Here is a 14,060-nt window from a genome sequence, read left to right as displayed (position 1 = left end):
TGAATATAATTAATGATAATATTGCTTTTATTGTCCTTTCAATTACAAAGTGAACAAAGTTAGTTTAGCTGTGGCATTATTTTGATTTTTAGGCTTGCGAACGTACCTTTGATGGTGAACCTTGAGAAGTTATTTTCATTCAAAAAAGTGAATTCTGTATCATTTATTTTTTTTAATGTTATCTAATAAGAAAGACCATTTGCTAATATAAATAGTCAAAATATTTGGACAGAAAGTGGGCAGAAATTCTCCTTCCTGTTGAACGAACGTATGTATTTTTTAACCCATTCATGGGCAGGGTGGCAATTTTTTGCCTTATTGAGATAAAAGTTTCCTAACAGTCCACAATCAAGGAAATAACACTTCTTTTGCATTTATGGTTAAGTTATATGGTAACTTTACTAATTAATAATCTCGTCCCAAAAATGGGACGCTGCCCACGAGCGGGTAGTTGGGTTTTCTTCGTAGATCGGCCCAAAAATAGGACCTCGCTCATTAATTGAACGACTAAATAAAACTGACTTTTCCACCATATTGTCTTTTATTGAGCTACACCCGCACTAAAAAAAAAAATGAAAAAAAATTCAGAATCTCTTACATCACAATATTTATTCAACAATATACAGATCCATTTCTCTCTCTCTCTACTGACTCGCTCTCCATGTTGCATTTTGAACGAGTGAAAATAAGTCTCTCTCCATGTACATACAGCACTTTGCATCTGTTTTGTCCAAGCGGGACCCCCCCGCCCCCGGCCCCCCACTACTTCCCTTTTCGAGGAGGCATTCACGTGACAAATGCTGAGGACGCACGCACGCCATTTGGACTCATCAAATCCAGCATGAGGAGGGGGGGGGGGGGGGGACACATGTTGCATAGAATTCCATTCAAACGATGAGAACAGAAGATTTGGTGCTGCCAAGTCTTCAAATGAGTCTTTTTTTTTTAAATCATTATTAATATTTTTTTTAAACAAACTCCTGAGACCCTCTGGGATTTAATCAACCTTTTGGCATAAAAAAAAAAAAAAATCAATGAACAGCTGTCGACTGTTGCGATGTCACATCACGGAAAAATAATTTAGAAGAGACTAAAAACCCTGCACTGAGTGTATACACGTACACACATATATATTATATATATATTTATCATTTTTCATTAATTTCTTGAAAGTGTGGATGGACTAAAGTGCATCACAATGATTGAAAACTAAAAGTTTCGCACACATGCAGCGCTCGAAATGAGCGTTGAAATCATTTGGACCAGACAGAAATGAAACCTACGGTGGAACCTCTCGAGTCCGACGCGTCGGGTGGCGTCAAAGGCTGAGTTGTCTTACTTTATCTTAATCTTATGATACCGCGGTCTTTGCACGACATGTATGTGAGCTAGTAAAAAGATCCATTTGCCTTGAGATCGGAGTTCGATGAGTTCGGTCGTAACTCAAAACATCTTTCCCCAGTGAAATGAATGGAAATGCTATGAATCTGTTCCAGCCTCCAGAAAAAAAATTGTTAGCCGTTTTCAAATGAGAAATATATTAATATGTTCTAACGTTGCTTTAAATATTGCCGACCGTGCGCTTAATGAAGGTTTTAGAATGACTGCACAGTGACCCAGGAACAAATTTCCAAAATGTTGAAAAGCCAACAAACGATCAATACCGATAAAACAGAATTTCACTCCAAAATTCTCTCTGCATGGCGTGTCAGTCAACAGTACTTTATTTGTTTTACTGTATGATGGTTTCATCCATCCATTTTCTTCGGCCCTTATCCTCACGAGGGTTGCGAGGAGTGCTGGAGCCTATCCCAACTATCAATGGGCGGGAGGCGGGGTAAACCCTGGACTGGTCGCTAGCCAATCGCAGGGCACATTGAGACAAACAGCCGCGCTCGGAATCACACCTAGGAGCAATTTAGGGTCTCCAATTAATGTTGCATGTTTTGGGGATGTGGGAGGAAACCGGAATAGGCGGAGGAAAACCCACGCAGACACGGGGAGAACATGCAAACGCCACACAGGCGGGTCCGGGATTGAACCTGGGACCTCAGAAGTGTGAGGCCAACGCTTTACCACATACACACAGCGTAGTGCATCAACTGCAACCTCCAACGGGGTAAAAATATTTTATCATCTCTATGGAAGTTCGCTTTCATTCCCAACTCTGAGTTCTGATCTCGCAGGTAACGTAATTTCCGGCCTACGAGCCGCGACTTTTTTCACACGCTTTCGACCCTGCGGTTTATGCGGTGATGCGGCTAATTTGGGCATTTTTTTTTAACAGCCGCAAGGCGGCAGTCGAGAAGGTAAGAGTGAGACCGGAATATATGTGCCGAGGAAGTGACTTTTACCGGCCATGTTAGTGCTCCACTAGCGTTAGTACTGTGCTAGGGTGTTGCTGCTGTGTTACTGGCGTGTCTAAATGATTTTTTGCGTTTTTCTTTTTTATTTTTATTTTTTAAACCGGTGTGAGGGTCTGAGCGCTCCCCCGTGCTGAAAAGTCCCCTTGTGATGTAACAAGGGGACTATGGGTACGGGGAAATCCCGCGGTCTCATAGTTCCTTCTTCTACATAGAGCGAACTAACATACGTTATATCCCAACCTTAAAACAAAAGTATTACACATATCTGTACTTTCGCTCTGCTCGTCTTTCTGAGACGTCCATCGCGAACATCCACACTCGGCGACCAGTTGTCGAATGGCACACGTTGAAGCATGGATGGGGATGTTCCAGACTGGCCGGAAGTTTGCAAAATATACTTGCATGAGCATTAATCAGAAGAATACTTTTCAGCATCGGGAGCGCTCAGACCATCACACCGGCCCTGTCAGTGCCACGCTAGTGTGGCGCTAGCGTTAGCGCCACGCTAGTGTGGCGCTAGCGTTAAACTCTGTGTACTGTCATTATTTCTAAATATCTCATCTTTCAATGTGGGCACTTGCGGCTTATGTATGTACCAAATGGTATTTCCTTTACAAATGTACTAGGTGAGGCTTATAACCAGGTGCGCTTTATAGGCCGGGAATTATGCTAGTAGGTAGTCTTGGTAAAAGCCTGATTTGCTATTGGTCCAGCAGTATTTAGGGGGCGGGTTACATAATTGCACACATGCGGCTCCCGAAAAACGGGCAAAATGTCCCCGTTATAAAATTATCTGTACATTTGATGGTTTTACGATGGCCACAGTTTAATTTTCGTTATTTCCCGAGAGGGAAATATGATTTAAAAAGGAAAAGTTAGAAGAGACGGCATCTCGGAACGTATTGAGTTGGACTTTAAAAAGTTCCACTGTAGTATGACTTGGGCGTCATCGGCGGACGTGATGGCGGTTGTCCATTTGCTGCGACGCCAACGTGCACATTTCATCAGAGGACGCGGAGGGGATAATCGAGACTGATCCATCCGGTTTCGTACAAACCGTCTCGGGCCATTTGCAGCCAAGGTGTATGTACAAACCCCATGTGACCTCCTTTCAAACGCACCGTTACGATGACAAGGTCATCAACGTGCTGTTATGTACACTAGTGACTAGTGAAGAAAATGTGAAGCTGCACCTCAACTATGACAAAAACAATCAAATTAATTGTTCAACTTAAGACAGGCGAGCAAATAAGTTGTTTAAGGACAGGATGCGTGTTGGCACATTGTAGGATGGGGTGGGGGGGGGGGCAACATGCAGGCGTCGCTGAGAGGGGCGAGGGAATGGTTGGGTGTCGACGTAAGGCGAGCAGACACCCTGCAGGCCGCTCAAAGCGTGACGAGTCCATTCTCACAATTGCACTTACAAAAGAAACCGATTATGAAAAAAATTAAGACGTCTTAAGGATATTTGACTTCTAACGCCGTCAATGGCAGTGAACGTAGTTGTAAGAGGAGCACATACAGGATTTGATTGTTTGCGATGCCCCCCCCGCATAGATGCCGGGCACTCTCGGGCGGCCACCGAATGACGAAATATGATCGTCCGAGCGCCCGACGTTCCGACCCGATCGGCTCTTTGACCCGCAGACGGGGTGCGACAACACACGATGAGGTAGAGCAAAAAATAAAAATGAAAGCCACTCGCCACTAGAGGGCAGACAAAGGCCAGCATGGAGAACTGATGCTGTGGGTCCACTCAATGATTTATCATGCTACACACACACACACACCCACACACTCATAACGTATATTTTCTCTATATTACCTAATAATGACCTCAGTAGTGATTTGCTCTTGTCCAGTTAGCGGATCGGGTCTTTCCCGCAGTTTGGTTTGACAACACGGTTTAAATTCTGAACATCAAAAATAAACACAAATTGACTTTCTACTTTCTTTCTTTGGCTTGTCACCTTAAAAAAATAACTTAAATCTCCTTAAATCAATACCGTCATATTACTGATTAAAAAAAAAAAAAAAGCAATAAAGGAGGAAGATTTATCGAGCAAGAGCGATTGCACGTGAGCCCGGGGAATGACGGGGGTCGGGTTTGGGGCGAAGAGGTCGAAGAGCAACGGCGCGTTCCCGCGTGAGCGTTATTGCTGACTGAATGTTGACGCAAAACCAAAGGTGAAAGGTCATTGAACGACCGGAATTCTCTCTCTCTTTTCCTGCAACTGAAGATGTTGACGCGCACATCCACACACGCAAACAGTGGATATAAAGAGTCTACGCGCCGCTGTTCAAATGGACACTTTTGGTCATATTTTAAAAATATGAAATCGAGATAAATCGCGTCCACACCCTCGTAACTGCGAATGTGGCTGTGTTGGGAAAAGAACCAATCGCATTCAGCGCACCGTTTAAAGTGCTTCTGCTTAACCCCGAATAAAGCTCGGATGTTCTAGTCAGCTTTTCATTCCATTTTTACGTTAATGTTTTTTCAGCGTACGGTGTTGCCCGCAGGCAGATCCCGCAACAGAGTCCAAATTATTTTAAATCTCAGCCCCGACAAAAAGAAGTAATAGCTGTTGAGTACATGTGACATTAATATTTCGCTTTCTTCATATTGTATGTGTGGAGCATGGGTGATGATATCAATACTTAAACCTGATTAAATTTAAAAAAATAAATCAAATACAAGCTCGGCTACATTTTCAGAACACAACCTTGAAATCTTGCAAAAACACGTTATGGTCAGTCCCGGGAAAACAAGATTGAACTTGGCCCAAAAAATGGAATTTTTAGGACACGATTGTAAAAATTGTTTGGCGCACACGCAACAATTTCGAAAAAGAACGCCATCCGTCTACAGGGAAGCCTGGTCGGGGGGCAGTGTAATGCTTTGGAAGTGTTTTTCTTCAGCTGAAACTTATAAACGGTTCCATATATCAGTCAGTGTTATTAAAAAAAAAAAAAAAAAAGCTTATGTCGGGAACAGCCTACTAAAACATCTGAAATGGGGTCCATTACAGCCACTCGTCAGTTACAAGAGGGTGTCCACCATTTGTACATCCACATTATGACAATTTTTTTCATTTTTACTTACCTCTTAAAGATGTAATTTTTTGTTTTCTGTCATTTTGCGCTTTTTTTTTTTTAATATTGCAAAAATGGCCATTGAACAGGACTGTGTAGATTTTTTTTTTTTTTTTTTTTTATATCCACTGTCCATGTTAAACCTGTGATATGATCTGCATGTTGAAGCTGGGGGAGCGGGACTGCTTAGTGAGGGGCGCCCCGGGGGACAGGAGGGGGTCTTCGGGTCTGATCAGGTGGCCCTCCTGCAAGCTGACTGTGGAATGGCGGTGGGAGCCTCCGGCGGGACGCCCGCCTTCCTCATCCGAGCCTCCGCCTCCGCCGCCGCCTTCCTGTTCCCGTCTGCCGCCGTTCAGGTTGAAGGCCATGCAGTCAAAGGACTTGCTGGAGGAGGCGCTGCCAGTCCGTACCAGCGGGGGTCCGGAGGGGAAGCTCAAGTGCTTCTTGATGGGACTCAGCTGGATGGCGTCCAGCTGGATGCTGGCCGGGGGCGACTGCTTCCTCTGATGCTGGCGTTTGACCTCCGCCGACGCATCCGCCTGCTTGGCCGCCTCGAGCCTGTCTCGCTCCTTGTCCCGGGAGAGCCTGGCCGTGATGGCTTTCTTGATGCTGCTTCCGCCGCTGCTCAGGCTGCCGGCCTTCGGACCGCCGCCGCCCGCCCTGGTGCCACAGGGCTGGCTACTGTTGGACGCCCCGGAGGAGAACCCCTCGTCTGGGTCGTTGGCGTTGAAGGAATCTTCACCGCCGCTCATCCCGTCAGCATCTAGGTTGATCACATTTGTTGTTGGGTTTTTTTTGTTATGTAACAACAGAACAAAATAACATGACCACATGGAAGTGAAGCCCGGATCATACAGCGTCATTAGCGCTGCAACTAACAGAGGAATATTTAATCCAATACAGAACATCGTGACCTTGAGCCTCGTTACAGTGAAGAAAATAAGTATTTGAACACCCTGCTAGATTGCAAGTTCTCCCACTTAGAAATTACGGAGTGGACTGAAAGTTTCATTGTAGGTGCTTGTCCACTGTGAGCGAGATAATCTGAAAAGAAAAATCCAGAAATCACAATGTATGATACAGCTGCAAACAAGTATTTGAACACCTGTGAAACCCAATGTTAATATTTGGTAGAGTTGGCTTTGTTTGCTATTACAGAGGTCAAATGTTTCCTGTTGTTGTTCACCAGGTTTGGAGACAGTCTCCAGACCTAAACCCAATAGAAAATCTTTGGAGGGAGCTGGATCTCTGTGTTTCTCAGCGACCGCCAAGAAACTCTGTCTGATCTCGGTAAGATCTGTGTGGACGAGTGAGCCCAAAATCCCTCCTGCAGTGTGTGCAAACCTGGTGAACAACTACAGGAAAGGTTTGACTTTCTGTAATTGCAAACAATGGCTACTGTACCAAATATTAACATTGGTTTTCTCAGGTGTTCAAATACTTATTTGCAGATGCATCACACTTGTAAATCATTAAAAAAAAAAAAAAATCATACATTGCAATTTCTGGATTTTTCTTTTTAGATTATCTCTCTCACAGTGGACATGCACGTACCATGAAAATTTCAGACCCGTCCACGAGTTCAAAGTGGGAGAACTTGCAATACAGCGGGGTGTTCAAATACTTCTCCGCTGTATGTGATGTTACACAGTGCCGTGCAAAGTCTTAGGGCAGAGTTTTAGCTATGACGACCAAATACGATCACTTCTATACGCTTATGTGCCATGTACGGCGCAGTTTTCCTTACACTTACGTATCCATTTTGTGCCCCCCCGTGTAAGTTATCTTCTTTTTTATTGTTTTATGTGCAACAGGTGCCTGTACATTATTTTATTTTTTGTACTTGCCCTCATACTAAATGTCAGTCCTACAAATGAACTTAGAAACTGTTGTACACTCTTTCACAAATGTGGTCTACTATCTTCTGTCTTGTCTACTGTCATCTCCTCCATGCTCTTGACATTTGGTTCAGAAACACACAGTTGGGTGTTCAACCATCGACGCGCCGCTGAACTGTGACTTGAGTGAGTTTCTAAATGCCAGTGCAACTATTTGCGGTTTTATTTCTCCAAATATCTGCTGCGAAAAGTTATGAAAATGTGAGTTGGCCCAGGACTTTTCCACGGTACTGTATTCAACTCAAAATATATAATTGCGTGGTGATTGTTGAATAACTTCACATATCAGGCTCAGAGGATAAAAACAGACAGAAAAAAGGATAGTCAAGGAAGAGAGCCGTCCGTCTCCCATCATGCACTGTTGCGACGAGCAAGCTGAACCGAAAAGACGGCAGAAAAAAGGGGGCCGTGTTCACATGCAAAAAAAAAAAAAAAAACAAAAAAAAAAAACACAAAGACGGGCGAAGACGCATGCTCTCCAGCCGAATCCCATCATCTTTCCGTAGCAAATGCTTCTTCACGTAAGAGGCCGGCCGGGTCCGGCTCCCCAATTGGCGGAGAGACCCGAGGCCGCTCCGGAGGCCTCGCGGGATTGATATCGCCTCACTTTGTGCTAACAAGCCAGCGCGGCGACCGGGCCGCTGCGCAAGCAGACATCGGCGAGCACTGTCGCGCCGAAAAACCAGACGCGTCAAATGTGTTGAAGACCGTTGGTGGAGACGCGCTTCTTAATTAATCGGTCGATCAGACATTATCACCACTGAATATTAATTCAAGACATTGTGCAATTTTATGCTACAAGTTTCCACTGGAATTGTTCAGTTCCAACACAAGATCCATAAAGTCATAACTGGATGGGTTTGCGGTGGAAGATCTAAAATTGGAGACAGAGCCAAAAATGTTGAAAAGTCGCCACAGAAGATGGAAATTTAAGCTGTGGGGTGAAGCACCATTTTTCGATAAGGGCCCGTGTGAATTCTTAGAAAGGCCTAATTTAAATTTTTAAAAAATGGATGATGCTCCACAACAAATGGTTATGATATATTAAAAGCATAGTCACTGATGGTGTAGTGCAGGGGTGTCAAACTCATTTTTGTTGCGGGCTTGCTTTGGTTTCCCTCAAAGGGCCATTATGACTGTGGAACAAAAAAATATGAAATCATCTCATCATATTTACATCATCAATTTATAAACTACTTTTTTTTTTAAAATCAGAATAATGTGTTTTTCAACTATTCCCATTTGGTAACACAAAAATGCTTGTAATATCTCAACTTTGTAATTTATGACAATTTAAAATTTTGGTACAGATTTTTACAAGAATCATAGAAATTGACACTAGATTTGGTTTCGCGGGCCACATAATATCATGTGGCGGGCTGAATCTAGCCCCCCCGAGCCTTGAGTTTGACACCTATGGTGTAGTTGTACACACGCCTGACTTCGGTGCGGCTGGCGCGGGATCGATTCCCGCACAGTGATGGTGTCGATATCTGCCCTGCGATTGACTGGCGACCAGTTCAGGGTGTAGTCAGCCTTTTTTTTTTTTTTTGCCTGAAGCTGCCTAGGATAGCCTCCTGCTCTCCTGAGACCCTTGTGAGGATAAGCAGCTTGAATAATGGATGGATGAATTATACTAAATGCATTCATTGGTTTAAAAAAATGCTCTCATCTTGCTATAGAGTAAAACCAACTATGGCAAAATGTATTAAATTACTAATACGTAATTATTATTGCGCTCACCTCAATTAGTTACATAAATGCAATACATTTCTACACCACTGCAAACTACAAGCACGATACTGAACTGGCAAAACTGAGCATTATTCATTGTAGTCTGCTCAGAATATTTGACAAAGCTCTCGTACTGAATCTCATTAATTGTGCAAGCGGGCATAATATTCCGGCTGGAGTGCATACATAAGACATTTCACCGAATGTGCGATTTACGATGTCTTTGTCCACAACAATATCAATAAAAACCTTGTTGGAGGATAGATTTCAATCTTCTTTTCCACCGTTAAATTAACGTACGTGCCAAACAGGGTGAATTATTTGTGACGCTCCCTTGTCACGACAGCATCTTACAATCGATTTCCTCCACCGTCCGCGTGAATCGGCGAACACCTTGAAAGATTGCGAAATTTCGTACAGCCTATCGATTCCCGCGGACCGGCCGGTGTACGCAGAGACCACGACACGTGCATGCAATCGGGTTAGTAACAACAAGATCCTTCTTTCACGGCCTCTCCGCTGAAAGAGCCGGAGAAGCAACTTTCAAGGAAAAGATCATGCAAAGACAAGTGGGCGGCATCTTCTGACCTTCATTCCTGTTAGGGGTTCAATTGCAAAGAACAAACAAAGAAATGAAGACACACGCACACAACGAGACAAAATGTGCTGGACGGTAGACCTGAGTAATTAGTGGGTTTTGCATTGCACGGCGTGACATTCTGTTAATACCAACCGCGTCATTCGCTCGACCTTGTCACGTACGCGCCGGGTATCTCGGAGGCACTCTGGAAAGTTTGCGAAAGCACGGGCCATGCACGACCGTGGGCGCCTTCCCACTCACTGAGCCGAGGGAGTAACGTGACGTGGCGGAGGGCCGCGCCGGCAGTGACGATCGCCGCCGGACTGCGAAGTGAAAAGGGCGAGCCGCTCGTGTGAATGCGTGGGGCCGAGCGAGCCGAAAAAGGGAGCGCGGCGAACCGCGGCGCGGAAGCGAGCCGGGGCAGGTGCTCTGCCAGTCACGTAAAAAAAAAAAAAAGGGATGGATCTCCTTGATGTACTTATAAGGAGGAGAAAGGCAGCCTTTGTGACTCAGTGAGTGACAAGGGCCAAAGTAAGAATATATGCTTAGGGGAAGAAAACAGAGGATTTGACAGGCCCATGCAACCAGCCCGCTGGCCTCACTTTCCTTCCCGGCCGATATCGGCAGCGCTTCTACTCTAGTCGGGCAAAAAGCGGCGGGCTGTTAGATGACGGGGGTAGGCGAGTTCAAGCCGCGTTTCCACCAAGAAGTACAGTTCAGTTCGGCACCATTCGATTTGGAACACATCCGGTTTGCGCTTCCATCCACTGGGGCCTATGCATACATACTGTGAAATCACACGGTGGAGCAGATGGTCTAACCAGATAAAAGAATTTGTTGAAAAAGAACTCAAGAGCAAACAAACAAACGAAAACAATCTGAAGCCAGGGTGTAACTTGACCCTCACCCAAAGTCATCTGGGATAAGCTCCAGCTCTATAGTGACCCAAAAGATAACAAATGCTACAGAAAATGGATGGGTAGATGTTTTCCCATCCATCCATCCATCCTTCCATTTTCTTTTGCCGCTTATCCTCACAAGGGTCGCGGGGAGTGCTGGAGGCCTATCCCGGCTGTACACCCTGAACTGGTCGCCAGCCAATCGCAGGGCACATCGAGACAAACAGCCGCACTCACAATCACACCACGGGGCAATTTAGAGCAGGGATTTCCAACCTTTATAGAGCCAAGGCACACATTTTATGATTGAAAAATCCCACGGAACACCACCAAAAGTAAATGTCACCAAAAATGGATAGATTAATTACTGTATGTACTTCCTCCCATCTAATAGAAAATAATTTTTTGTTCTGTCTGTCATTGTGCATCACTGGCATAAATTGATGAATAAAGATACATTATTTCTTGGAAATAAATATTATTTTAGCAATTACATAAAATTGGATAACAAGAAGAATAATAGCTCAAGGCACACTGATTTAGAGTGTCCAATTAATGTCGGACGTTTTTGGAATGTGGGAGGAAACCAGAGTGCCCGGAGGAAAACCCACACAGGCACGGGGACAACATTCAAACTCCACACAGGCGGCGGCCGGCATCGAACCCGGGTCCTCAGGACTGTGAGGCCAGCGCTTTAGCAGCTGAACAACCGCGCCCCCAGAAGTTTTTCCATTTAAAAAAAACTATGGGTGCTTTTCCACAGACAAAAACGAGGTACTAACTGTACATGGTCACCACAAGGAGTTCCCAATACGGGGGACGTAAATCACTGCTAGTCATTCATTGGTAAAAAAAAAAATAAATAAATACTAATTTGATGTGTTTTTGTGACATCTGAGGAGGTGCTGAAACAAAAAGAGATATGTATGCTAACATAGTAGCATAGCGGTCCCTTTGCTTGCTGCCTACATCAAACCAACAAGCACATGCCGAGATGTGTTCTTTATTAGCCTCGTTCTGATTGGTGGATCGAGTGCCACCTGGTTTTCTCAATTTCCTGCCGTACAGGAAAAACAAAACTGGAATTGTCCGGCGGAAAAAGGAGCGCGGACGGCAAAAAGTGATTACTGAACCAAAGTGTACTCGCTTGGTGAAAACAGCGGCTGAAGGGTACTACGGGGGAATGCAGAGGCGGCAAAGAGAAATTAGCCAAAAGGTGACAAAGGGGAGGAAGAGGATGCTGTTTTTGGGTGGTTGTTGCTCAGGGGGTCCGCCCCTGTGCCCTACCCTCGAGCGTGATGGGGGGAATAACGCTGCTGCTGCGTTGATGGTGGCTGCGAGGGCCCCCGTCTCTCGGCTCAGTGGCTGATGGCCGTAGGGCGGGGCTAGGACGAGCGACGGCGACGCTCAACTCTGCGTCGCTCGAGTAGTCAAAACAATCTGGGAGTCAACGAGACAGACGGGGAAATGTTGTTGTTTATCGGCGGCGGGCCTCACCCGCCTCTGGTCTCATCAATTTACTTTAATTTCACGAAAACAAAATAAAAGCTACAATTCTAATAGCAACCTACTACTGGAGGTAGGATCTGGAAGCACCATTTTGTCATGACTTTTTTTTTTTTTTTTTTTTTTGAGGATGACGCGAGTGAAGAAAGAATACAAAGCAGTCAGACAAACATGATGACATCTACAGTAAGTGACAGGCGACGCCATTTTGCACGGTGCTAATGGTGTCACGGACTACTTTTCTTACTGCCCAAGACCAAAATCAAATAATCAAAATTATTTTCTCACCTAAAAGCTTCTTCTTGTGGCCTTTCACACATTGGAAAACATCACAATGATAAATATTTGCATTTCTTTCACATGGCGATAAAAATATGAGGGCAAAAAATGATAACCGACGAGCGTGCCGTCTGTTCCCGGAGCCGCACCTTCTCGCTTCCAGCGGTGACGTCGGATGGAGGCGGTGGTGATTGCCGAGATGGAAATGCGGCTTATGGTGGGGGTCACTTCCACCTGCAGGACCTTGCGCCCCTGCGGCTCGTTCGGGGCGCTGTCTGGCAGCGAGTTCTTCATGGCGTTGCCCAGCTGTCGGTTGACGCAAAGGAGGACGTCAACACGGCGGCCAGGCGACGAACGGGGGCAAATGTTGAACCTTACCAGGAGAGGCTGGGAGTAAAGCTCCAGCTGAGCTCTGTACAGAACGTCCTCCAGAGCTTCCCGACCCATCTCCCACTCTCCGTTGTATCTAGAAAAACACAGACACACGAAATGCTGTCAGGGATGATGTTCTTGGACAAACTTCACCTTGTTGTGCGAGTTACGCGACCACTTTTCTATGTTAATAAAATTGATTGTGATGCTCCTGATATTTCCAAAGTATTGAATCAAAGAATAGCTTGTGCTAAAATTTTACGTTAGTAAATACTACTTTATTTAGAAATTTGAGTAGATGCTAATTTTATTCAATTTCCTGCGTACATAATGGGAATTTTTCATTTATTTTCCTCACTTATTTCAAGAAAAAAAAATCTCATGAGTTGATTTATTTGATACGCAGCTCCCTTGTACTCTCAATATTATGCATGATTACAATAACATAGTGGAGAAATGGTCGTCCTGCTTGATCCTGCCTCACATGACAAAGGCGCTATGTTCCCTTTCTTCTAAAAAAAAAAGAATGAAAATGGAAACATTTTGAAAAGATTGTATTATACAAGGGTTGCACGGTGGATCAGCTGGAAAGCATTGGCCTCACAGTTCTGAAGTCCCGGGTTCGATCCCACCCCCGCCTGTGTGGAGTTTGCATGTTCTCCACGTGCTTGTGTGGGTTTTCTCCGGGCACTCCGGTTTCCTCCCACATCCCAAAAAAAAACATGCAACATTAATTGGACACTCTAAATTGCCCCTAGGTGTGATTGTGAGCGCAGTTGTTTGTCTCGATGTGCCCTGCGATTGGCTGGCAACCACTTCAGGGTGGACCCTGGCACCTGCCCATCGACAGGTGGGACAGGCTCCGGCACTCCCCGCGACGCTTGTGAGGATAAGCGGCTAACAGAATGGATTCATGTATTCTAAAGCCTGCCATGACAACAGAATGGCCAGACTGATGTTTATTTCGGTTGTGGCCACATCCCGTTCTTCACGTCGCACTGAATCATTGGGGACATACGCATTAACCTAAATCCCAGCGTGCCCTTCTCAGCCAGGGCCAAGGTCTCTCTGCATGTAGTGTGAAGCTTCACGTGCCAGGATGCATGTGAAGGCAAGGCACGGAAATGAGGTGGCTGGGATTAGTCAAAAATAAAAATAAAAAAAAAATCTTTCCATCCACCACTCTCCGTACACGTGTGCAGCCTTTCTCTGACCAATCTCCTGATTGGTCCCGTGACTCTTGGGGAGAAAAATTAGGCCAACAGTGTGAGGATAAGCGGTGCAGAAAACGAACGGGTGGATAGATTGGTTACACTGGCACTTAGCATTT

At 45.1% G+C, this 14,060-nt stretch overlaps 1 protein-coding gene across 4 annotated transcripts in view; it reads right to left on the bottom strand.

The window, feature by feature from the left end:
- Positions 1-336: 336 nt before the first annotated feature.
- Positions 337-14,060, bottom strand: part of LOC133512015 (hyccin 2-like) — a 40,043-nt gene continuing 26,319 nt past the window's right edge. For 3 of the 4 annotated variants that reach the window (XM_061841196.1, XM_061841197.1, XM_061841198.1), the window contains exons 10-13: positions 12,737-12,824; positions 12,508-12,664; positions 11,861-12,013; positions 337-6,225 (exon numbers count right to left, since the gene is read on the bottom strand). In XM_061841196.1, the coding sequence (XP_061697180.1) occupies positions 5,600-6,225; positions 11,861-12,013; positions 12,508-12,664; positions 12,737-12,824 (1,024 nt within the window). In that variant the 3' untranslated portion in view covers positions 337-5,599. The remainder of the gene's footprint in view (positions 6,226-11,860; positions 12,014-12,507; positions 12,665-12,736; positions 12,825-14,060) is intronic. The other variant, XM_061841199.1, reaches the window with a different exon arrangement.

Source organism: Syngnathoides biaculeatus, chromosome 14 (genome assembly GCF_019802595.1).
Source record: "Syngnathoides biaculeatus isolate LvHL_M chromosome 14, ASM1980259v1, whole genome shotgun sequence".
NCBI classification, from domain to species: Eukaryota; Metazoa; Chordata; class Actinopteri; order Syngnathiformes; family Syngnathidae; genus Syngnathoides; species Syngnathoides biaculeatus.
Note: the sequence above shows the minus strand (reverse complement) of the source record. Positions and strands in the feature narration are given on the sequence as shown.